Consider the following 23,864-nt stretch of genomic DNA (forward strand, 5'->3'; position numbering starts at 1 on the left):
TAAAAATATATATATTATATATTATAAATATTTTTTTTAATTGAGATTTATACATAAATAAGCTTTCCATAGATGTATGGTTTGTTAGGATAAGATAATATTTAGGTGAGATACAATTATTTGAATATCTGGAATCTGAGGGTGCAAAAAAATCAAAATATTGAGAAAATCGTATTTAAAGCTGTCCAAATGAAGTTCTTAGCAATGCATATTACTAATCAAAAATTATATTTATGGTAGGAATTTTACAAAATATCTTCATGGAACATGGTCTTTACTTAACATCCAAATGATTTTGGCATAAAAGAAACAGAGATAATTTTGACCCATACAATGTATTGTTGCCTATTGCTACAATATACCCATGCTACTTATGGGTTTGTGGTCCAGGTTCACATATACGCTGTGCATTTTCTTCCATGCTGGTATTTAAATAAATGTTTTCTAGGCTGGTTCATTATTATGGTATAATCTATTTCAGACAAACATGCCTCATTAATGGAAGCAGAAAAAAACTAAATAAACTAGTTTGTTGTTGTAGCATGCGAGTCCTTGAGAATAATCTTCAATGTGAACCAGACTTTTCAGTCAGTATTTCTCAGTCAGTCTGTTGATTTCCTTTAGTAACTTGTCTTGTCACCTGTTTTTTAAGACATTGCCACACTTGATGTTACTTTTCAATTTGAGATAAGACTCTGAATCATGATGACTGGAAGTTGGATCAAGTGGTAATGACAGTCTTCCGCTGACAAGACCCTCAAGCAAACTTGGCACAACACAAACTAAATTGCAAGTGAAAGACAAGAAGGACTATAAATACAAATGCATTCATTTATCTGAGGATGCAAGGCTATATCCAGCTAAGTTGTGCACGTCAGATGACTGCGTAAATGTGAAACAAATTGTTAAAAGGCACCAATCTGTCAATTGAACAGACAACTCGCCCCAAAGTGAAGGATTTGTCTCTATATTGTTTGGCACAAGCCAGCTGGTATGTTTTACAGCTGCAAAATGAATTGCCTTGAACCATTATTTGTTCATTGGGCGTGTAAAGGTGGTATCTATATAAAAATGTTCAGATGAGCTGTTTAAACAGCGGAAGCAGGTTGAAAAGCATTTTAAATGGCTCTCTCATTGGGACAACGTCAATCCCATTCACATCACACAGAATGAGGGAGAGAGATGAAATTTACAGAAAGCTCAGATACAAATTTCATCTTCTGACATTTAATGCAGGTCCCCTGATTACAATGAATCACCACATAATCAGTTAGAAATCCCACACACTGACCCAGGGTCAGCAGGCAATTTATGCTATACAGTGCAGCCAAAAATGTTTCATATGACAGCCATTTAATATAATGTTACAGGCTGTGCAATAATTTATTGAGTAGTTTTATTATTGCATATGACTAACATTATTCATTTCTGTTAAACTTAAACTCACATTTCTCCGAAGCTCATTAACAGTAAATCAGTTGAAATTTAAATTTAACTAAAGCAAGCCTGAACTTCACACCCTGCAAACCACCTTAAGAAAACGTGTTAGTGCAGCTTGTTTACAAGTAAGCTAAAACCATACTTAAGAGACTTCACTGAGAGCATTTTCACAATGGTGAGCATGACCTGGTCTCCACTTACAATCAATAAGCATCCCTCTGAAGCCATATACAGTGTTGCAGAACAGCAGCAGGCTTTTGTTTACCTGTCTCTTCACGGCTTAGGCTTCAGTGATCTGTCTCTGTTGCCAGGGCTTTAGAGTGTCTAGCTGTCTCGTATGGTTGGGAGGGTGAAATGCCAGCGATGTAGTGGTGTCTTGTGTCAGTGTCAAGGCACTGAGAGACGACCCCTGAAAAGAGCTGATAGATCTTGCAAAGACTGGGAAGTAATGACCCTTCTGCATGTGTTATTAGACATACACTAATACCATTCAAAAGTTTGTGGTCTGTAAGGTTTTTAAACGTTTTTGAAAAACTCTCTTATGCTCACCAAGGTTGCATTTGATTAAAAATATACAGTAAAAACTGTCATACTGTGAAATATTATTGCAATTTAAAATAACACTTTTCTGTTTTAATATCCGTCAAAATGTAATTTATTTCTATGATGGCAAAGCTGAATTTTCAGCGGCCAGTCTGCAGTGTCACATGATCCTTTTTATTACTATTATCAACGTAAACAGTTGTGCTGCTTAATATTTTTGCAGAAACCATGATACATTTTTTTTCAGAATTCTTTGATGAATAAATGTTTTAAAGAACAGCATTCATTTAAAACAGATATTTTTTGGAAAATTGTAAATGTCTTTTCTGTCACTTTTGGTCAATTTATTGCATCCTTGTTAAAAAAGTATTAATTTCTTTAAAAAAAAAACATTTCTTTAAAAAAAAAGAACACTTTAGAATAGGGACCCATTCTCACTATTTACTAGTTGCTTATTAGCATGCATGTGACTAGCATATTGACTATTTATTAGTAGTTACAAAGCACATATGACTTTATACAACAATTTCTTTTCTTCCCTGTCAGTCTTTGCAGCGCGTTCACGAATGACTAAATAAAGTTGCGAAGACTAAAGAATTAAACACAAATATTCTTTATAAAAGTTAAGACTCATCCACGCCCTCCTAAAACGCCTCTTTTAAACACACCCCCATGTCTACGTCACAATGTGGGACGATTTGCATAACGCCGCCCAAATGTTCACGCAAAGAAAGAACACGTAACTTTATTGTTGCTGCCACTGCCGCCGCCATGTTGTGAAAAGTCTGTGTGTTTAATTGCAAAAGCGAAAATACTTTGTTTGGTCTTCCAAAAGAGGACACGACTAGAAATCAGTGGTTAAGTTGTATTTACAACAGTGTTCCAGAACAGCTCAACCCAAATATTCAGATGTGTGCAGAGTATTTTAAGGAGGACTGTTTCCTGATCCTGGGAGAAGACTACAATGCCGGCTGTTCTGACTCACAGTCTGTAAGTACGTATACATATTTAAAGGATTTGCCACTGATGATTCAAACACGAGATTTGAGCAGTGTAGAGTAGCGCTTGTTGTTTGTCGTTTCTCCAATCACAAATGCAGACATGGCTTTATGTTTACGTGGCGCGATGCAACGCAACGTGTAAAAACACAGTATAAGTCATTATAATCAATAATTATGTCTCCAATGGATGCAACAAATGTCTCGTTTATAATGGGTTTTAATGTTTTTTTCTTGTAGCGCCAGTGTTCTGACCAGGACACAGCATCATAGTATAGTAAGGGCCATAACATTTCCGTCACATGACTGAGGTATTCGGCCAATCACAACGCACTTGATAGCTAGCCAATCAGAGCACACCCCGCTTTTCAGAATGATGAGCTTTGAAAAAACAACGCATTTCAGAAATGTGGGGCATAGAGGAGAAACAATAATGTAAAGTATGTGGAAAATAATGTGTTTTTTGAACCTTAAACCACATAAACACATTTCATTACACAATGTCAAATTTGTCAAATGTATTAAAAGCATTTCTTGTTATTGTCTTTATTTCTGGGAATCTTGTTGAATTGTTGCTACTAGAAAAACAGCCTTATATTTCAGTCCATTTATTCCTGACAGTCTTGTTCATCTGACAACTTAAATGCCTCTAACAACATAATGACAAGCATTGCCACATAAAAAACAATGAATAATACAATACATGCATTTACATGTTGAATGCTCAATTGCAATGTTTGGCAATGGTTTGCAGTGTTGTGATGGCTTGCGCTCAGTGTTTTCCAAAAATGGGTTTCCTAAAGCACCCGACCACCACTGTATTCAAACATGCAAAAACGTTGGTCAATTCAGCAGCAATTCATTGAAATATACATAAATATACATATGGCAAAAATTATGCATGGTTTTATGTATGAGGTCACTGGCTGTACTGCAACCACTGAATTAAAATTTGCAGTTAGCACCAAAATGAATTCTGTGTGTGACTAATCCTGTTCGTGGTCTTCCGTCTGCATGCCACCAGAGGTACCTTCCTATTAACTTAACTCTCACACCACACACCCTGGACTACATTTCCCATGCTCCACTCCACCATCCTTCCTGGGCCTAGTATTGCTTGAGTTTATCACAGCGTAGTTGATAGCAACTTTATAGAGCCAATTCATTAGTCTAGTGCCAGTCTTAGCCTTGTCTTGCCTTTGCCTGTTTACCCGTGTCTTAGATCTTTGCCCACCTGTTGGATTACCCTCTTGCCCTGCCATGTTTAGATATTGTTTGCACCTCACTTGGACTACTGTCTGTCTTGGATTATCCATTTGCTTTACCCTCTGGATATTGTTAGCCTCCGATTGACCACGCCTGTTTTGGAAAACTCTCTGTCCTGTCTGGATTATCCCTGTTTACTACTGTCTGACCCCTTGCCTGTTTTTGACCATGTTTATATATAAAGTTTTGCATATGGATCCGCTCACCTCTCATCTCGTTCCACCCATAACACTCTGCACCGTATTAGGACCTGCTGAATTCATTTTTGCAGATATAACCTCAGCATTTAACTACAAAACCAGTAGAATTTCTAACAACCTGACAAAAAGTTTAAAAAACAAAGTCAACAAAATAGTTGTATACAGATGGACAGTAAATACTAACAAAAGCAGCTAAAAGTACCTGCAAATTGACTAGGGAGGTGTCAGATTTGTTTCATTGGTACATAAAAGATATTAATACTGTACATAAGATGATTTGTAATAGAATGCTGGGATGCAGCCAAACTTTGCCTCTTGAGACTTGCCTGCAGTGTAATAAGAATAGAGCGTGGACCCTAATGAAAATGTAACTAAAAATATCTAGCTGCAGGAGTAGAATTAAAGTATGCCAAATTATGCCACCTCTCGTAATAGGAGCTGAGAGCTCCATCACTCCTATATAGCATTGGCTTTCACAGTATTTACCAGCAAAATGATTTGTACACATTTGTTTTTTATGGGAAAATGTCTGTTAAGAAATGTATAGTCAAGCTAACAACTGTACCGTACCTTGTCTTTTTGTCTAAACTGTTCATCATAACCATAAACCATTCAGTGCCAGCTGTTGCATACCAACTGTTTTAGTCATGTTGTTCCAAACCTGTAAGACCTCCGTTCATCTTCAGAATACAAATTAAGATATTTTTGCTGAAATCCGAGAGCTTTCTGACCCTCTACAGTATAGACAGCAATGCAACTGACATGTTCAAGGCCCAGAAAGGTAAGATACTGATGAAATAGTTAATGTGACATCAGTGGTTTAACCATAATTTTATATACTTTAATACTTCCCTGTGGGTCTTTGACGAGCGTTCAGGAGAGTACCACAACACATGCATGTGGTGCTGCAGATGCAGGAGCAGGTGTTCTGATTCAAAGAGAGAAATGTTGAATAAAGTCATTTTTTTGTTTTCTTTGTGCACAAATTTGAGTGGTATTATTGGGAAGTGGAAGTGTTTAGGAACAGCAACAACACAGAAGATCTAGTAAAGTTAAAGATCACCGAGTGCCAAGGCATACGGTGTGCAATAGTCACCAACACTACTGATTCCATAGCTTCCACTGGCATTAAAATCAGCACAAAAACTGTGTGGCCGGAGCTTCATGGAATTGGTTTCCCTTGCCGAGCAGCTACAATGCCATGCATCAGATGGAGTGGTATAAAGCACACCACCACTGGACTCTGGGCCAGTGGAAAGATGTTCTGTTAAGTGATGAATCTTGGCGGATGGAACAATTTAAAAAGGTGATTATTTTTGCCCACCATGAAAAAGTCATGATCTAATTAGAACAGCTACTTGTTTACTACAAAATTAACTAGGGCTGTCACTAATGTTTATTTTGGTAATCCAGTAATCGGCTGATTAATCTGACAATTTATCGAATAATCTGTTTGTTTGTTTTTTTGTTTTTTTTTAGTAATAATAGACCTAAGCGAACAATGGACTTTAAAATGAGTTGAATGGGTTGTGTGGTTTGGGGTTGGGTTTTATGAGTTGTTTGGACTGAAATGTGTGTTGGCAGTGTGTGTACACAACCACCCTAATGGTAAAGATCCACCCAGTGCTTTTTTTAATTTTTTTATCTCGTTAAATCATTTCCCCTTTCTCAAATAGAGCTGATCTCAGATGCCTGTCTGTGTGACGTCACACAGACCCAGACCCCTCCCACGATTGTTGATTGACACTAGTGTTTTACCTCAGACCACTCTGAATGAACTGTCATCAGTCCGCCATTGTTTCGATGCCGGAGCGCTTGTAGACAAGAATGGATCCTAAGCGATTGAGGTGTTCTGTAGTTGGATGTAATCATGAACATATCAGTCGTCATTTACTCCTGACATCTGAGCCACTGAAGACGCAGTGGATTACGTTTGTTTTTGAAGGGAATGCACCCCCGATCTACCTAAATGTGTCCATCTCCCGCGAATCATTCGTGATCCAGCTTCACCTACAGAAGAAGTGAGTACAATGGTTCTTTTATGAATCTTTGCAAATCACCTTTCCTAATAACGTGCGAGTTAGCTCCATGGCTAAAGTAAAGTAAACTAAAGTCTCTCAGAGCACGGTTCATAACCCCACAGAAGAGAGGGGCGGGGTGAGCAGAGCTCATTAGCATTTAAAGGAACATGGACTAAAATGGCTTGCTGAAAACAGAGTTGATTTTGACAAGGTAAAAAGGGTGTTGTTTTACACTAACATTGAGAAATTTTAACCAAAGTATGTTATAGACTTTTCATTAAGACCCCTAAAGAATCATATCAGCTTGTGGAAAATGGGCATCCGATGACCCCTTTAAAATACATACAGCAATAAAGCAATAAAAATAGGTTCAAATAAAACATCAAAAACAAGTAACCATATGGTTTTATTCAACAATAGAGTTAAAATACATAATGATCAACAATCTAATCATAATCATGACTTATGTACATTAAGTATTATTATATCAAATGCCTGCAGAGGGCGCACTTTACAGTGCGATCTAATCCTTGTTTAATATTGACTAAACAACATGAAAAATGTAACTTTTATTGAAACTGTTAATGGGCTATATAGAAAAAGAACAAAGAGCACTCCCATGATCAATGAATCTTTCTCAGCTCACAGAGTTCTGTGCTTTCGTAAAAACTTTCATTATAATTAAAGTTGCTGTCTACACTGCAAAATAAATCTCTTATTTACATAGTTTCAACACTTTGATTATAATGAAAGGGTTTGTGATTATGTAGAACTTAGAATCCACTCAAAATGACTAAAAACGCAGGAGTTTCACTAACTTACACACTGCTGATCGTGGTCGTTGCATTCTTGTGTTCAACAGACATGTCTGTGATTGACTACGATGTTTAACACTGCAAAGCACATTATCACATTATTCACAGTACTCTAAATTTAATATCATAAGCATAATTAACATGCTAATATTCAATGTATCACCAAGCTCTAATTGCGTCCAGGCCTAGATTTATACAGTCCCACTTAAATGTGGCTGAAATCATGATGGCAGTCATTAGCGTGTGTTGGCAGCTAACACTTTCTCAAGTCACAAAATGTTTATCAGACAGTCAATTGCCCTAAAGATGACATGGAAAAGCCACTTCAACCATCAGGCCAGTGACCTCTCTGAGAGGTATGAGATGGAAAAGGTCTCCACCTGTCTTTGAAGACAGATAAAGAGCAATCTGTTCAGTATCTGAAAAAGACAAGTCTTTGACAACACATCATGAATATGATGACAATCTGAGTGGCTATATGGCATAAATTTATTTCTTGACTGGTCAACCCAAGACACTTATCTCAGTTAATGTCTACTTTACATCCTGCCATTTGATAAAAAAGCATCAGCAAGCCACTGTCCCGAAATTAGCTCATTCATGGATAAATATAGATGGCAATTTGATGTAGTTCACATGCAGCTTGGAGATTTTTTGCTGCGTGCAATGAGACTTTGAAGGCTGCTTATCTCCGAAATCGATTGTGACAGTTAGAGAGGCAGAACACTGGAGAGAGAAAAATGCAAGAATGATAAAAAAGAAGATCAATCAGGCAGGATAAACGCTGCTTGAATAAGAAGTCACTTTCACATGCTGTTACTTATTATGACCTTCTGCTTTAATACTTTGGTCTCATTTATCAACTAGGTATAAGATCAGCTACTTATAAGCCAAAATGAAAGCCAACAGACTGGATGTCTATTAGTGTCACACTACTAAACTTTTTATCAAATACAATAACATGAAAAATATTGATATCCAGTAGTAAAAAAAATAATATTTTATTATATGTTGTATATTTATATTAATTAATTTACTTCACAGTAACAATTTCTGCACTTTCAAGAGTTAAACCCTTTTTTTGGCAGGAAGGGAGACAAAAAAACACAGCTGGTACTAGTTTATCAATTCTCCACAAAAGTGGAAACCGTTTCACTATACATACAAAAATCAATTTATGACAATACTAATGGATATGTATCACCTTAAACTTAAAGCCAACTTAGTTTGAATCAGGAAAGCGAAATCAAAAGCTATTGAAACAAGCAGATCTTTAAAAGTCCTCCCACTTATATCCTCAAAGGTAGAAACAGGATTCTTTCAGTTACTTTCCCTTTGTAGGATTCCAGCACATGATATTGAATAGAGAGTAAAATAAGGCTCCTGTGGATGAAGCAAGGTTCAAATGGTCTTTTCAATTAACTTTCTAACCCCCCTGTTAAGCACACTGCTGTCTCTTCCTGTCTGTGATATCAGAAGTAATTCACAAGCCTCCTTCACAGTGAGCAAAGTGAGCCTTGAAAGTTATTATAAGAGAAAGTATAAAGATAATCCTGAGAGCAGAATGTCTTGAGAACGATCATAGACATATAGACTGTATAAATAAATGAATCACTTCAGAATCAGCCAAACAATGCAGCCAAATTCTCAGTTTTTATCATTAATATACAGTATGCCCTTATGTCACTTTACAGACATGTGGGTGGAATGTTGTGTTAACATGTTAACTAACAAAAAATGACAAGAAAATGATACAATTTATATTGTTGCAATGGAGTGCAAAGATAATTGACTTTGGGTATAAAAAGTGAAAACAGAAGCCCTTATCATATTTCTAGTGTGGGAATATCCCTTTCTCTGTCTTTCACTCTAATCGCCTATTAAATTTCGGTGAACCTGACCAGTCATGGGAATGTTAAACTATGACCGAAGAGCGGTTGAGTGTAAACAGAACTGCTCTGATGACCCGGTATTCAAATGACATGTAAAGCAGCTTTACTCTATCTCCAATGTCACCCAACTGGACAAACTGGAATGGCATGCTGGTTAACAGAATAAAAAGGATGTTAGTTCTCTTCTGGAACAACGTTTCACCTGTTGTCAATATTTGTTAATCTAAACAAACTCTTATATTTAGTATAATATGTGAATAACAATATGGAAAAAAATGTATCAGATGGAAAAACTCTAAACAAAGATACTATACCTGTCTATAGTTTCTGGGCCAATTCATTTCTAAGCCAAACTCTATTACAAAATCTCATTCTCAGTAATCCATCATCATTTATAAAAACTAAAATATCTGTCTTGATAGTATATTGGCATTATCAATCATAATAATGTATGTGACATCTTCAGAATGAGAAAATAAACTAGATTTTTATATTTTCTGAAGAAAATGAGAAAATGTGCCACTTGCAGAGACTGAAAATGTGCCACTTGCAGAGACATAAACTACTGGATTCTTTTTGCTCATAAGACATTAAGCAAAATTTTGTTTGCCAAAAAATGTCCATTATTCATTGTCAGTAGTGTAGAAATGTATGAAACACAGGTTAGTCACAGCTTTCTGTTGGTCAATGCAGATAATTCACATGATCACTTGAACCTTATGCAAAATCTATGTTGGGAAATCTTTCGCCCTCGAGTGAAATTCACGATTGCACAGACACCCATCGATTTTGACCATAAAAATTCACAAAACAAAGTAAATGTGACCGGAAAAACAAAAAAAAAACAAGCAGACAGAGTTACAGATTTGTCAAGGACAAAAGATGATTCTTCCAGTGTGTAGCCTGAGAGCAAGCATATGCAAAACAGTGTTTGAAACCTATTAGCATTTATCTCAGAAAAAAAAAAACATTTGGCACTTGTGGCTGCAGATTTGTTAAACCCTGATAAGGAGCCCAGAAGGCGTGAACGGAGTAAAAAAAAAAAAAATCATACCACATCTTATTGAGTTGCTTTAAATCTGTTCATATTCCTCTGTGCTTTACTGATGCTGTTGAGCTGATACTTGATGTCTGAAGTAAAAGCAGAGGCGGAGGTCCACTGAGGCCAGAGGAAACATGGATCTCAGTTTAAAATAGTCTCCAGCTGCCCGAGGCCCAGCGGTGTGGCCGTTCCTCTCTGTGAGAGATGTTGTTTTGTCATTGTGGAGGATGTAAGAAGAATCAAGAGTGCTGCTGTCGTGGCCTACAGAAGGTAAAATGAGGCAGGAAACAGGTAATATGGCTCTTTGATCCATGCCTTTTCCCTCTGACCATTTGTTCTGCTAAAATCTATTGTTCCCTCTTGATTCAATCTGCTGCCTGTATGAGTCACTGCACTCATGCCCACACACACACACAAAAACACAAGCGCAGAAAGAGAGACATACACACACACAGAGAGAGGAAGGGTAGATTATGTTCAACCAATGGTGTGTGGTATTGTAATATCCCTGGTCATTGAGTGTTTGTGTTTACATGATGAGTCATGCAGACCTGACTCTAGGTTTGACTTGCCTAAATTTAGCTTCCCAAAATAGCTTAAAATTCAGGCTGCTTTGAGAATGAAGGTCACAGGTTATTTTTAAGTATTTGTTGGGGAAATAATGAGGCCAGTAAATCAAGTAAGGTTGGGTGATTTAAATATTTATATACTAATATATAAATTTAAATCTGTAAAAAAAAAAAAAAAAAACATATTTTTCAGGTTTTTGATGCTACAGTATATTATAAATAGACCACATGATCTGAGGAAGCATCATAAGTAAAATACAGTAAAAACCTAGCTGAATATAAACATTTTAATAAAATAACACAAAAATGATATTTAATAAGTTTTACATTTATATGGAAGATATAGAAGATATTTACACTACTGTTAAAAGGTTTAGGGTCAGTGAGATCTTTTGAAAGATGCCTACATTTGATCAGAAATATAGTTAAAATGTAAAACATTGTGAAACATTAGCCATTCAGTGTCTTTAATGTCACATGATCCTTCGGAAATCATTCTAATATGTGCTCAAAAAATATTTCTTATTATTATCAAGGTTGAAAACAGGTGTGATGCTTAATATTGCTTAATAATGCTTATACAATATATGGTGATACATTTATTTTTCAGGATTATTTGCCGAATAGAAAGTTCAAGCATTTATCTTAACAAAATTATAAATGTATTTACTGTCACTTTTGATCAGTTTCATAAACCCTCGCTGAACAAAAGTATTTATTTATTTCCCAAAAAATAAAAAAATGTACTGAATCTAAATTTTTGAATGGTGCTATATATGTTATATATCTAAAATGTATATTTTACATTGAATACAATAGGCCTACAGTTTGAGTAATAACAAATGATCAAATCTAAATTATGAAGTCAAAATTGAAAAAAGCTTGAAATATTAAACATTTATATCACCAGTAATGCCCAGCCTCCTTTTGACTAAGACGTAAATGAGCATTAAAACAAGCTGCACTGATTTTAGTTATGTAATTGTTTCTGTAATATGATGTAAATAATTTAATTATACAAAGAGAATGAATTGCTATGATTATTTTATTTTTATTAAACTACAGGCTTTGAAATATCATATTATTCTCATTAATACAAGCAAGCAATGTTTTGGTCCATGTGGGACAGATTTTTCCAATCCAGTACCCACCTGCTCCCTCAAGTTTTTTCTTCCCTTCTCCAACAGAATTTTATTTCTGTTCCACCCTCTGCCGACTTGCACATCGAATGGTTTTAATAATGTTAGGCCTCTTTCCAGCTATTTGTGAATCTGTTTAAAATCAGATTTTTAAAAAAAAAATTGTTTAAAAGAAACTGATTTGCAGAAATATATCAGACTTGCCAATTCTACAGAGAACCGAGAAATGTGCTTCACAGATGAATTCTTAAAAAAATAAAATAAATAAAAATAACAGACAACAACTTAGTTATACTGCTTGCACATAATTACATTTTCCTCATACCGCAACAAATGTAATTTAGACCTCTAGTGCCATTTCCACAGCAAACCTCAATAACAAGTTCAAGAAAATACCATGGTGGTTCACAGAAACTGTATTTTTTTGCAAGTCTCTAACAACATAAAGCGACATTATTCTCAAATATTTACACACTGGAATTTTCACCACCCACCATGACATCTGAAATTATTCAAGACATTTACAACAAGCTCTCCCCCTCCATTTCTCTTGGTCTTCATAAAAGCCCTGTGCCCTTCTCACAACAAGAATCACTGGTTTGCTATATGAGTAAACAAAGTCTGTTTATATTTTCTCTTGAGCATTATATTTGTATTTAGGCAATTTAAGTAGGAGTCTCATCCATGTTCTTGTATATGACAAAAAGACAAATATATTATATAAGCCCCTGAACCCAAACACCTGGTGCTGATCCACACAAACACACTTCTCACACCAATGTTATTTTTAGACCTCTCTCAACCTACAAAGACAGATGATGCTCATTTCATTATTCTGCACAGCTCTATTCACATCCGTGTCAATCTTTGCAGGCCTTCAGATTCATTGAAAGTGGAACTGTACTGCTGCTGTTCTTGGCTTTTACAATGCCAGATTTACATTCTGTGATTCACACAAAGCTAAGAGAGATTATAATGGATCTCTCAATTAAATATAGAAACATACCTCAGCTGCAATGAGAGAGCTTCATAAATGGCTAGCATGAATTAATATTAAAGGTCTTGCGCACATACAGTACACACATTGACAGACGGGGCATGCTGCAGCCTGGCTCCCTTGTGAAAAGCGACATTTAAATGTCAGTTGAGCTGTTTAGACTAAGGCGTGAGAAATTTAGAAAATGAGGAGACATTGATTTCAGTAAAAATATTTAAACAGCTCTAAAGCAAGATCAGTTAACAAAATGGCATATCCTACCATTCAAAGAAGACTCTTGTGCTCACCAAGGCTGCATTTCCCATCCCAAGGTGGTGAATTAAGAGTAGAGGTCGACCAATATATCGTTCGGCCGATATATCGGGCCGATATTTGTCATTTTTTAATATATCGGCATCAGCCGATATCCGTGTTTAGTAGCGCCGATTTAAATTCAGGCACGTCGGCGGGCAGGCCCCGTGTTATTGGTGCGGTGGAAAGTGCTGCTGCCGCATGTGAAGGACCCCAAGCCAAAACTTTTGGAAGATTCAACAACAGTCCTGGGAGATAAAGGTAGTCAGAGAATTTTGAGGTGGCAGCTCTCACAAAACACCGAAGCGTTACTCCTCCCCGCTCACAGACAATTTGACATTTGTTCGGAAATGGTTTGATGCAGACAATAGCAGGTTTCCATACTCATTTGCATTTAGGGAGTCAATATTTGATCATTTCCATGATCGATCGTTCAATTAATAAACTTAATGCTGCAAAATGCGTCTAAAAAGCTTTCTCACCCGAATTAAAGGGGTTTTAGTCTGAATAAAATGCTAGTAGCAGGACTGTTTTAAAATGAATAGATGTTGTGATGATCATTTGATAAAATGAAAGACCCGCGCAATACGATTGCTTGTACTTAAGTTGACTGTTTTCCGTCAAGGAGACCGCTGAAGCGCCTCTTTAAATGGCTTTGCGGTGCGTTGTTGTATTTTAAAACGCAATTGCAATGTTTTCAAATGACACTATAGTATTAAAAATTAAATTCCCAAACGTAACTGTGGCGCTTGTGGCTGTGCTGCGCAGTCAGTGAACCGCTTTTTTTTAAACATTTTATGCGAGTATTAATTTGATGTTCTGCAAAATGTTCGGAATTTTTGCGTTCTGGTCAGGCCTATTTGTTTTTTTTAAAAATCCTGCATTTACAGTGCATTAGATCGTGGACAGTGCATGCGTGCGTGCAGACGAGGACGAGGTGCGCGCGCGGGTTTGGCTAGATGTGTGTATTTGGAGGGTTATTGCTGTGATCCAAATGTTTCCATATTCGCAATGTATCTGAATGTTAAACTACAATGTTTTTATTTTTTTATGTAAACTAGACGGAAAAGATTATCCTCTTCATATGAGCAAAAAACGTCCTTGATTAACAGCAGAGTGAACCGGTATTTTGACCAGTGTAAAACCTTTTATATTTTTGGTTTGTACTTTATTTTAATCAATGTTCTGTCATTTATACAAATTGTTGCTGTTTTTTTTTTTATTTTTATAGTTTAATGAATTTATAAAATTGTATTTATTTTATTTAAATGGTATATTTAAGTTACATTTTATGTTCCAACAAACTTGAAAAAACTAAATGATTGACGTTATATTACATGTTTAATTTTTATATGTACTTGGTCAGTTTATATTTGTTTTGTTTAACTTTGGATCATTTTTTTTTTATTTTTAATTGCAGTGCACAAAAAATTAAGATTCGAGAGATGGTTCAAGTCAGTGCTCAATAAATGATGATAAGTTTAGAAATGTTTTGCATCCACTTATTATTAGTGTGACATTTTAGCATGCAAATGAAGGGGAAAAATTCAAGATATCGGCCCTAAAAATCGGCAGCAAATATCGGCCATCGGCTGACCCTGACCTCTAAACATCGGCATCGGCATCGGCTATAGAAAAACCCATATCGGTCGATCTCTAATTAAGAGACCTCTTATGTAAGTGACTGTGGATTTTCTAATTTAGCTTTGTAATCTGAGATGTTAGATTAGCAGTTTGTTCATTTTAAATATTGGTCTATATTTTGTTTTAATTGTTCAACTACACACATCAACAGTGTGTAGTTCTGGTGTATAGTACTAACTACATGTTTTTAATGAAAAACATTTTTTTATTAACGTTAAGCTAAAATAATAATAATAACATCATTATTATTATTAATAATTATATTCAATAAAAATCAATTGCCAATTGGTTAAGAAAAATGCATTTAAAATAGGGCTGTGAAATCGATTAATCATGATTAATCGCTGTCAAATCGATTAATCGTGATTAATCGCATCCAACATAAAAGTTTATGTTTACATAATATATGTGTGTGTGTATTTTTAGGTATATATTGCGATTATTGGATCTAACCGCAGTTGTCTGAAAAGTTGTGATTATTGTGCTTTTTATACGGGGGAGTCATACACCAAAATAAACAGAAGAGCACCAGTTTGGTTTTTTATGCACTGTATATCATCAGAAGCCATTCCACATCTTAATGTGAGGGACAGAATTATATTTATATTGTTAAATTTAAGTTTACGGAAATTGATCTTCTTTCGGCTGCAGCTGTCAGTTATTCTCCGCTCAGCATTTAAACAGCAGGTCACGTTCAGTTATGACAGTCAGCACGGTAAAACTCTCTCTCCAAGATGATATATTCCCAATATAATACTTGATGTGTAGATAAAGGTCTGGGAATTCGCATAAAATGACATCTTGCTGGAGTTCATTGCGCTCTCATTTCTCTTCTTTGTACCATGTGGAGTGTAGGGCTGCGAATTGAGAGTCGATTCCAATGGTTGGAATCGTTTCAACAAGGGGAATCGACTCCTCATTTAGAGCCTTTTTCAGTTCAAAAAAAGCTTATCTATGGAAGTCTCTCGAACGGAAGGCTGCATCCTTAAATTCACGAAAATAAACTGAAAGAAAACAAGTCGGTACGGAATTCATCTGAATTTTAGAATGCAGCATTCCGTTTGAGAAGCACCATTCACCTTCCTCATGCTCGCTAAAAGCCGTAATTATGAGAGTTGTGAGATAAAAGATTATTTTCATTTTTATATTTTTATTACCAATCGCCTCCCCCATGCTCGTTAAAAGTTATTAGAAGTCTGATTAGTTTCCTGATTCGGATAGATAGTTTTAATGAACCAGTTAAAAAAAATGATTCAGAAGTTATTTTATTTTTGTTATGGATCGCCTCCCCCATGTTGAGCGCTTCACGACAGAATTGATTAAGACGTCATCGAGGGGCTTGATCTTATTACCACCAAAAATACTATTTTTTAAAACATTTCTATTGGCCGATGATAATTATAAAAGAAAACATCACGAGCATAGATCAGTGGCCGAGAACACATCTGATTGACAGATAAACCACGAGCTCTATCAGTTATTAATGTTCTGGTTATTATGTTTCACTGTACAGTTTATTAATATTGTGCAAAGCATACAATCAAAGTAAACTTAATCATTCAGCACATTTATTTTAGACTCTTCATGTCTTGATTCAAATGAAGAAGTTAGTATTTAGTGGATTAGTTCCACAAACACAGTATTGATATTCTGTAGTGGTGTAGAAAAAAAATAAAAATAGCGCTGGTGTTGGATCAGTATTGTCCGATTCTTAAAATTTGGAATACTCCATGTAATCTTACACTGCAAAGTAATAACTCAAAAAAGATTAAAAGATAACATCATAATTATTTACTGAACCCTTGAATTAATCACAATTATGTAATGAAAGCCATAAAAAAAAACATACAATAAATCGTGATAACCGTGACTATTTTTGGACAATTAACCGTCAGCCAAATTTCATAATCGTGATAGTCCTAATAAATATTTAAATATCATAATTTTGGTAGTATTTATTAATAGTGGTATTTATATTTATTTATTTAATATATATTTTTTTTTTTTATATATATTTTCTTTATAATTTGACAGCACTAATATATATATATACAGTTTTTATTATGTTGGATGCAATTAATCACAATTAATTAATTGATTTGACAGCCCTAATTAAAAATAAACTAATTCAAAAAATATACTTAGAAATAAAGTATCCCAATAAGGTATTTTATGTAATTTTGCTTTTTGAGTAAATTTATATATTTTTTATACTTTGATATTACTGGACAGAACAGTATGGTGCAGTGCATCCATCTTTCGGTCAGTTCCCAATAGGCACATTTCAACCATCAAAACACTCATTTAGTCCTACCTTACATAGTGGTTCAGTCCCAAGCAGCACTGGAAACAGTTGCTTAGCATTTTTTACCCCTTAGTGGATTCAAGACAGGCAATATCCCTTGCTGTAGCATCTACTGTCCTCACACAGAAATAAAAATGTTCCATTTCACTGGCTGGATGTCCACTCATCACAGAGAAAGAGACAGGAATGAGTCTGAGGCTCTCACAAATCACTTATCCGCACATCTGGATCATCCCTCTGATCTTTGATCCTCTCAATCTTTTGACAGCACTAGATAAATCACGGAGCCACGTCAGAACGTAAATTACAAGGCAGGATCCAGCTCAAATGAGCGTGGGACTTTTTTTAGCCCTCTTTTGGGGTCTCAGCGTGGCTGCTCTGGGACCCATGCTGAAATGTGATTGGTTTGTGCCGAGCCTAGAGAAGCAGATGCGCTCCAAGTGCAAATTCTGCTTTTTTGAAAATGGCACAGATAATCGCACAAAAGACAGTGCTGTTAGTTTTGTCTCCGATTCAAGATCTTTTCATGAAGAGCTGCACTGATAATCAGCTCTGATATTACACTGCACATAGAAGAGGCCTCTGAGTACTGCATGATTAAAATCAAAGAGCAATCTAGTACACTTAACAGACTGACCGATTGATTAGAAGTGAACGTGTTGGTGTAGTGTAAGATGAGGAACTAATGAAACTGTCAATCAATTAAGATGTACAGGTAAGTTATATGTCATCATATAAATGAGGTCAGGCTGGCGGTCGGTAAGATTAATCAGGACTTGAATCCAGACATTCTGCTCTTTCACTCTCACCTGCTGTGTGAGCCAATCCAGTCGCTGCAATACAGAATAATCACAACTGCTGTATGCATCCATACATGCAAGGATACACGTGCACATACACATTAAAAATATTACAAGAGCATCACACACTCCCTCACATATAGAAAAAGAAATATGTAAAGATGATGTACAATTATTGCAAAATCTTATATTGTGGCTCATTGAAGTGATTTCTTTTGTGATAATGAGCAGCTGTAATTGTCCTGTTTATTATATAGATACTTACCAAAACAATAAATAAATGTTTGTGAAATATTAGTAACACTTTACAATGTTACCATTAGTTAATGCATTACTAACTGCATTTATTAATCTTTTTTAACTTTAATAACAATACAATGATCACACTTTATTTAAGTCCAATTCTTGCTATTTTGCCTCAATAAAGTACTATTTACTACTTATTAAGGAAGTTGTTAAGGTATTGGGTAGGACAAGTGCTAATAAATAGCCAATATGCTCATAATATGCAAGCTTTACTACTTATTAAGGTAGTTTTTGAGTTGTTGGGTATGATAAAGTGTTCATTATTAGTTCCTTTTAGCTTAAGTCCATAAAATAATATTAACAATTACAACTTTTGGTTTTATAATGTATTATTAAAGGTTAAAATTAACATTAGCCAAGATTAATAAATGCTTTAGAACTATTTTTCATTGTTAGTTTATGTTAAATAATGTGTTTAACTAATGTTAAGTGTTACTAAATATTGGGGATAATACTGAGTTACAATTATTTTATTATGTGGGGGGGGGGGTTAAAGACATGAAATGGAAAAAATTGCTTGCATGGGAAAATGGCCACCTTCCATTGTTGAAGTCAGACTCAATTCAAAAATGGAATTTTAAATTGCACATTGAAGGAAAAACCATACAATACAATACAATAAAAACTTTATTCCAAGGTCATCCAATTCCATTCATTTTCCAAACTGCTTGTCCAAGGATGCTGGAGCCTAAAAGCCTAGAAATACCACTTAACAGAGTAGATCATTATGATATTGATTTTATGAGATTATAAACATAATGCAAACCAAACACCATAATGGATAGTGTACAATATGTAGCACTAGCATATTTTTATTCTATTGTTAACTGAGACACGTTACCGTCTCAGTTTACTATATCTCTGTGATTTCAAGCTAGCTAAAATTCACCGACTTTTGAACAGCAAGAATGCATTACAATGTTTTATATTCAAGCATATTGAGTACAACCATTCAACATCACTTTTACCAAGCAGAGAAAATCAAATAGACAGTCAAATTTAACATATTATTGTATAACAACAAATGACGCAATCCTTAATGAAACAAAAACTTAAACTCAAACCTCAAACTTGTAGTCCTACAAGAGATTGGATGAACTGTTACTCAACATCAACATAAGAAACACTTTCAGCAAAGTATTATCAGATGAATCAAAAGCAGGCCACTCTCATATGTTGGTTAAACAAATGCTAGAGAAGTAGGCCTGCTTAATTGGAGTCATAACAACAAATGAGGTTTCCAGTAAATAGATAGGGAAAGTGAAAGGCAAATACATGGGCAGTTATAAGAGAAGCAACTCACAATAATGGGTTTGGTATAATTACCTCAATGCAGGAATAAATATTAAACAGACTATAATAAAGCAACCCCTGCTGTGCCTCTGAAAACACACACAAACAACAAACTCCATAATAACAGTAGTATTTCCACTGAATCATTTTGAAATCCATCCGAGCCAAGGGCCTGCAACGAGTAAATAATGAAAGAACAATCTCTATCCTTTCTCAGCTATTAGGAAACACCAAGTTATGAGGAAAGTAAACACACTTGCAGAAGTATTTGGCTTCAAGATAGGAATGCTGTTGCTGGTATTCAAGAAATACAAAACCTTCAGTCAGGAGGACGATGAAATATGGAGGCATGCTGTCTGTCTGTGACACTATGCAACTTCACACAGAGCAACAGCAGGTGAAGTATTTATGACATGTTTTCATGCATCACATCTTCACTTCCACAGAACTCGCTCGACTTGCCAGTTCAACAGAACCTGTTGGAATTCCTCAATGTCTTGACATAAATAAAGCAGTTAATTTATTCTCATCTCGATGTAATCCCTGCCACGGACGCACATGGTTTAGATTTAATCTAGTATTATCCAACGAAAACCTGCCAAACGGTTTCAACATCAACTGTCAAGCAGATCCATCCTGAAATGACCTCTCAGAAGCATTCTGTGGACATACCCCATTACAGGATGGAAAATCTGTAAACATTGTTTCCAAAATCCTAGCTTCGCATACTTTATCATTAACCACTATTGTGATCTAAAATAAAACAGGAAGGCCAACCCACCTGTAGGGCACATGGTAAAAGGGGTGAGCAGGATGAGGTTGGTAATGGTTGGAATATCCTGACTGGCTCCACATGTTTAATCCAAACAGCTCCAAGTGTCAAACTTCCAACTGAATGACTGACACTTACTGAAAGTCCAGTTCTGCTTTCATTTTAATAGATTCAGAGAGGAAAACACTGCAGGAAAGGGAACGAACCAGTCTGAGTAAAAGGAAAGAGTCCCCAGAAGAGCCCTGATGGAATAGTTCCAGAATCTCAATCTCATCCGTTTCTCAAGAGAGAGCTACAGAGATGTTTCAGAGCTCCATGGCCGTCAAAATGCAGAACAGGTAAAACCAGCGCATTTCGCCGTTGAAGTGGGCAAAGGCGTAAGCATCGTGATTTTGCAGTCTGTGTCTCCTATTTCCGACGCTCCTGTTTCCTCACCGGCTCACACAGTCACCAGCCTGCGTGCACACACACACACATGCACACACAAATACACACCAGTCTTCTGCTCTGACGTAGCGCTGCACACACTCACAGGGAGGAGGGAGAGAGGAAGGGAGGGGTGAAGAGAGTGAACCTACTCTTTTTGAATCTCTGTCTGTCTCTGTCATAGGCAGGATGTGCAGTGTTGTTGGGAGGAGAGATAGATTGAGCTTAGAAATGGAAATATATCTTATGAATGAGACAAAATATTGAGAGAATGATCTGGAAATTTCATTAATCAGTGAATAAATAAAATGCACAGGTGTTCTTAAAGTCTACTCTAGAGATAAATCCCAGCATTCCAGTCTGAAACTGAAATTGCTGCCTTCACAGACAGTATGAGGGTCTGTTCACTTTGCGTTTTACTTCACTGCTTTTCCATTTATTTTTTCAACGTAAACATACATTGTAATTTTTTATCAAAATATCCTAAATCGATCTTCTGGCAACGTGACAGACATTATGCAGGACTTCTCCAATCATTTAGTCAGCTTAAACCCCAAACTTTCACACAACTGATTGAGAACTTGCATTCAGATCTGCCTCCATCCAATCATCAACTGATAGAACCAAGTTCCCTACATTTTTTTTTTTTTTTTGGATAATCTATTTTACTCAGATTTATTTCAAAATACATTTTAAAAATCCTTCACTACCTCCTTTACATCAAGACTTAAAAGGTCTTAATTATAGGAAAAGAAAAGTATCAGTTAATGAAGTGTGAGGGGCATTGTAATCACTGTTTCAGTCTTTATGAGCTCCAAAGCTGGCAGTAGAAAATTATCTCATTTAAGCCTTCACTGGAGTTGAATGTGAATTTAAGTGAATTATGTGAAAGCTAAAACTTTGGCTCCACCATGCAGTGATTAAAATAGTCTGTCTTCACCCAAGATATGCTTTGTTTTTAGCTGGAGTCAGCACAAAGAAAGCATTAAAATAACTCTCCATGTATTCATTACTGCTTAGTCAATTTTTTTAGTTGTCTTAAAGTAATCAATTTTTTAATTTTTATACATGTTTAAAAAGAACTGGATTTGAGATATATGGATATAATGAAAAGGTTTCACTTTACTAAACAACTAGATGTTCTTCTTCCAATAAAGTCACAGAATTTGAAACAACATAGGTGTTGGCAGAATTTTCGTTATAAGGTAACCCTTTATGGGAACAAGGGTTATTGTTGAAAATTTTTAAATAGAAATGAAGCAAAACAAATGTGTATTTGAAATAACCTCATTTAAAGAGAAGAGATCACCCTCTTCTCCATGCATGTGTAATTACATGGAAATCCCAGCTTGGGGCATTGAAGGGCTGACAGAGCTTTATTTAAATCAGTGAGTTAGAGTAATGAGCTACATTAAATAAGACACAGAGGTTAAGCTGGCTCCTCGATCACTACTGACCAGAGCTGAATATCAGCAAACTACACTGTGGTACAGCAAGTATGCAGTGCCTCATGATTCAATATATTATGAGGCATTATATAATATCCCAAAATAATCGTAACTGAAACTGCACCATTGTCACAGATTCTCTGTAAAGCTGTGCTCATGTTAATCACAGACGTGAGATTTTCACGGTCATGAGATTTGAATGTGTGGTCTGGTCAAAGTTATCTGCTAAAGGGAAGTGTGTGATTAGTGACGTACATACAGCTTATCGGCAGCACACAGCAGTCTGCAGCACATACAGTCATCAAAGTCAAGGGGACATCTTCCCTGATGTGTAAGGATTTGCCCTATAAATCTTACCACCATCCTATTTCTCTGTGTGACACAGAAACCCAAGCTCACAGAGTTATGACCTTGTGTAGACTATTCTGGTACACTGAACGAGTTCAGACTTGCAGGAGATTACTAATGGCAAGGCAAGTTTATTTATATACCACATTTCATACACAATGGTAATTCAAAGTGCTTTACATAAAAGAAAGTAAAATAAAAATTAAAAAAATAATCACAACAATAAAAACAAGGACTTTAAAAACTTTTAAAATGATTTGAAACAGTTAAATGGTTAGTTCACCCCAAAATGAAGATTCTGTCATTAATTAAACCCGTAAGACCTTCATTCATCTTCGTAACTACCCCGAGTTACGTCTTCTGCCTTTTTAGAGAGTATTACAATGCATACGCATGCTTTCCCCTAAGCGGAAACAATGCAGATTACGTTCATGCGTGAGCTTTCCCCACAAACGTATACAACGCTGATTACGTCCAATACGTTCTTGGGTACTCTCCAAAATGGCACAAGATGTAACTTGGGGGAGAAGAATGGTTGAGTAAATTATGTTATTTTTGTTTTCTTTGCACAAAAAAAGTATTCTTGTAGCATCTCAAAACTGAAGTTGAGCCACTGTTGTCACATGGACTGTTTTACCGATGTATTTACTACATTTCTGGACCTGGGAACATTTCAGTTGCATTGCTGTCTATGGAGGGTCAGATAGCTCTCCGATTTCATCTCAAATATCTTAATTTGTGTTCCAAAGATGAACGAAGGATTTACGGGTTTGGAACGACATGAGGGTGAGTAATTAATAACATCATTTTCATTTTGGGGTGAACTAACCCTTAAAGAATAGAAAATGATTATACATAAAATATAGTGCAATCAGTTCAGAAGTAGCACAGTGCTCATTCAGTAAATGCACAGCTAAAAATAATTCTCAAAACAGAGACTAATATACAAAACTACTGATAGAGAAAAAAACATTTGTGTATTTGGACCTTTGACAGCTACTGTTACATTGTGACAATTTCTCCTGACTCACAATAAAAACAATACCACAGGAAGCTGCAAACATACACTAACGTTAAAATGTTTTGAGTCAGTAATACACGTTTTATATATTTTAAAACAGAATTTTCAGTAGCCATTAGTCTTCAGTGTCACATGATCCTTCAGAAATCTTTATAATATGCTGATTTGATTTTCAAGAAACATTTGTTGTTATTATTATGAATGTTGAGAAATTATAGTAAACAGCTGTTCTAATCTATGCTCTACTGTAGCATCTATGAACCAGAATTTTATTCCAGATCTCAGCAG

The 23,864-nt window shown here is 35.7% G+C and overlaps 1 protein-coding gene across 7 annotated transcripts in view; it reads right to left on the bottom strand.

The window, feature by feature from the left end:
- LOC109056733 (pleckstrin homology domain-containing family A member 7-like) overlaps positions 1–23,864 on the bottom strand; it is a 94,135-nt gene that overhangs the window by 57,395 nt on the left and 12,876 nt on the right. The window contains exon 1 of one of the 7 annotated variants that reach the window (XM_042743931.1): positions 20,343–20,837. The exons of the other annotated variants lie outside the window; for them this stretch is intronic. Within the exon in view, the coding sequence (XP_042599865.1) occupies positions 20,343–20,416 (74 nt within the window). The 5' untranslated portion in view covers positions 20,417–20,837. Of the gene's footprint in view, positions 1–20,342; positions 20,838–23,864 lie in introns of those variants that run through there. 7 annotated transcript variants of the gene reach the window in all.

The sequence above is a fragment of the Cyprinus carpio genome, chromosome B18 (assembly GCF_018340385.1).
Source record: "Cyprinus carpio isolate SPL01 chromosome B18, ASM1834038v1, whole genome shotgun sequence".
Taxonomy (NCBI): Eukaryota; Metazoa; Chordata; class Actinopteri; order Cypriniformes; family Cyprinidae; genus Cyprinus; species Cyprinus carpio.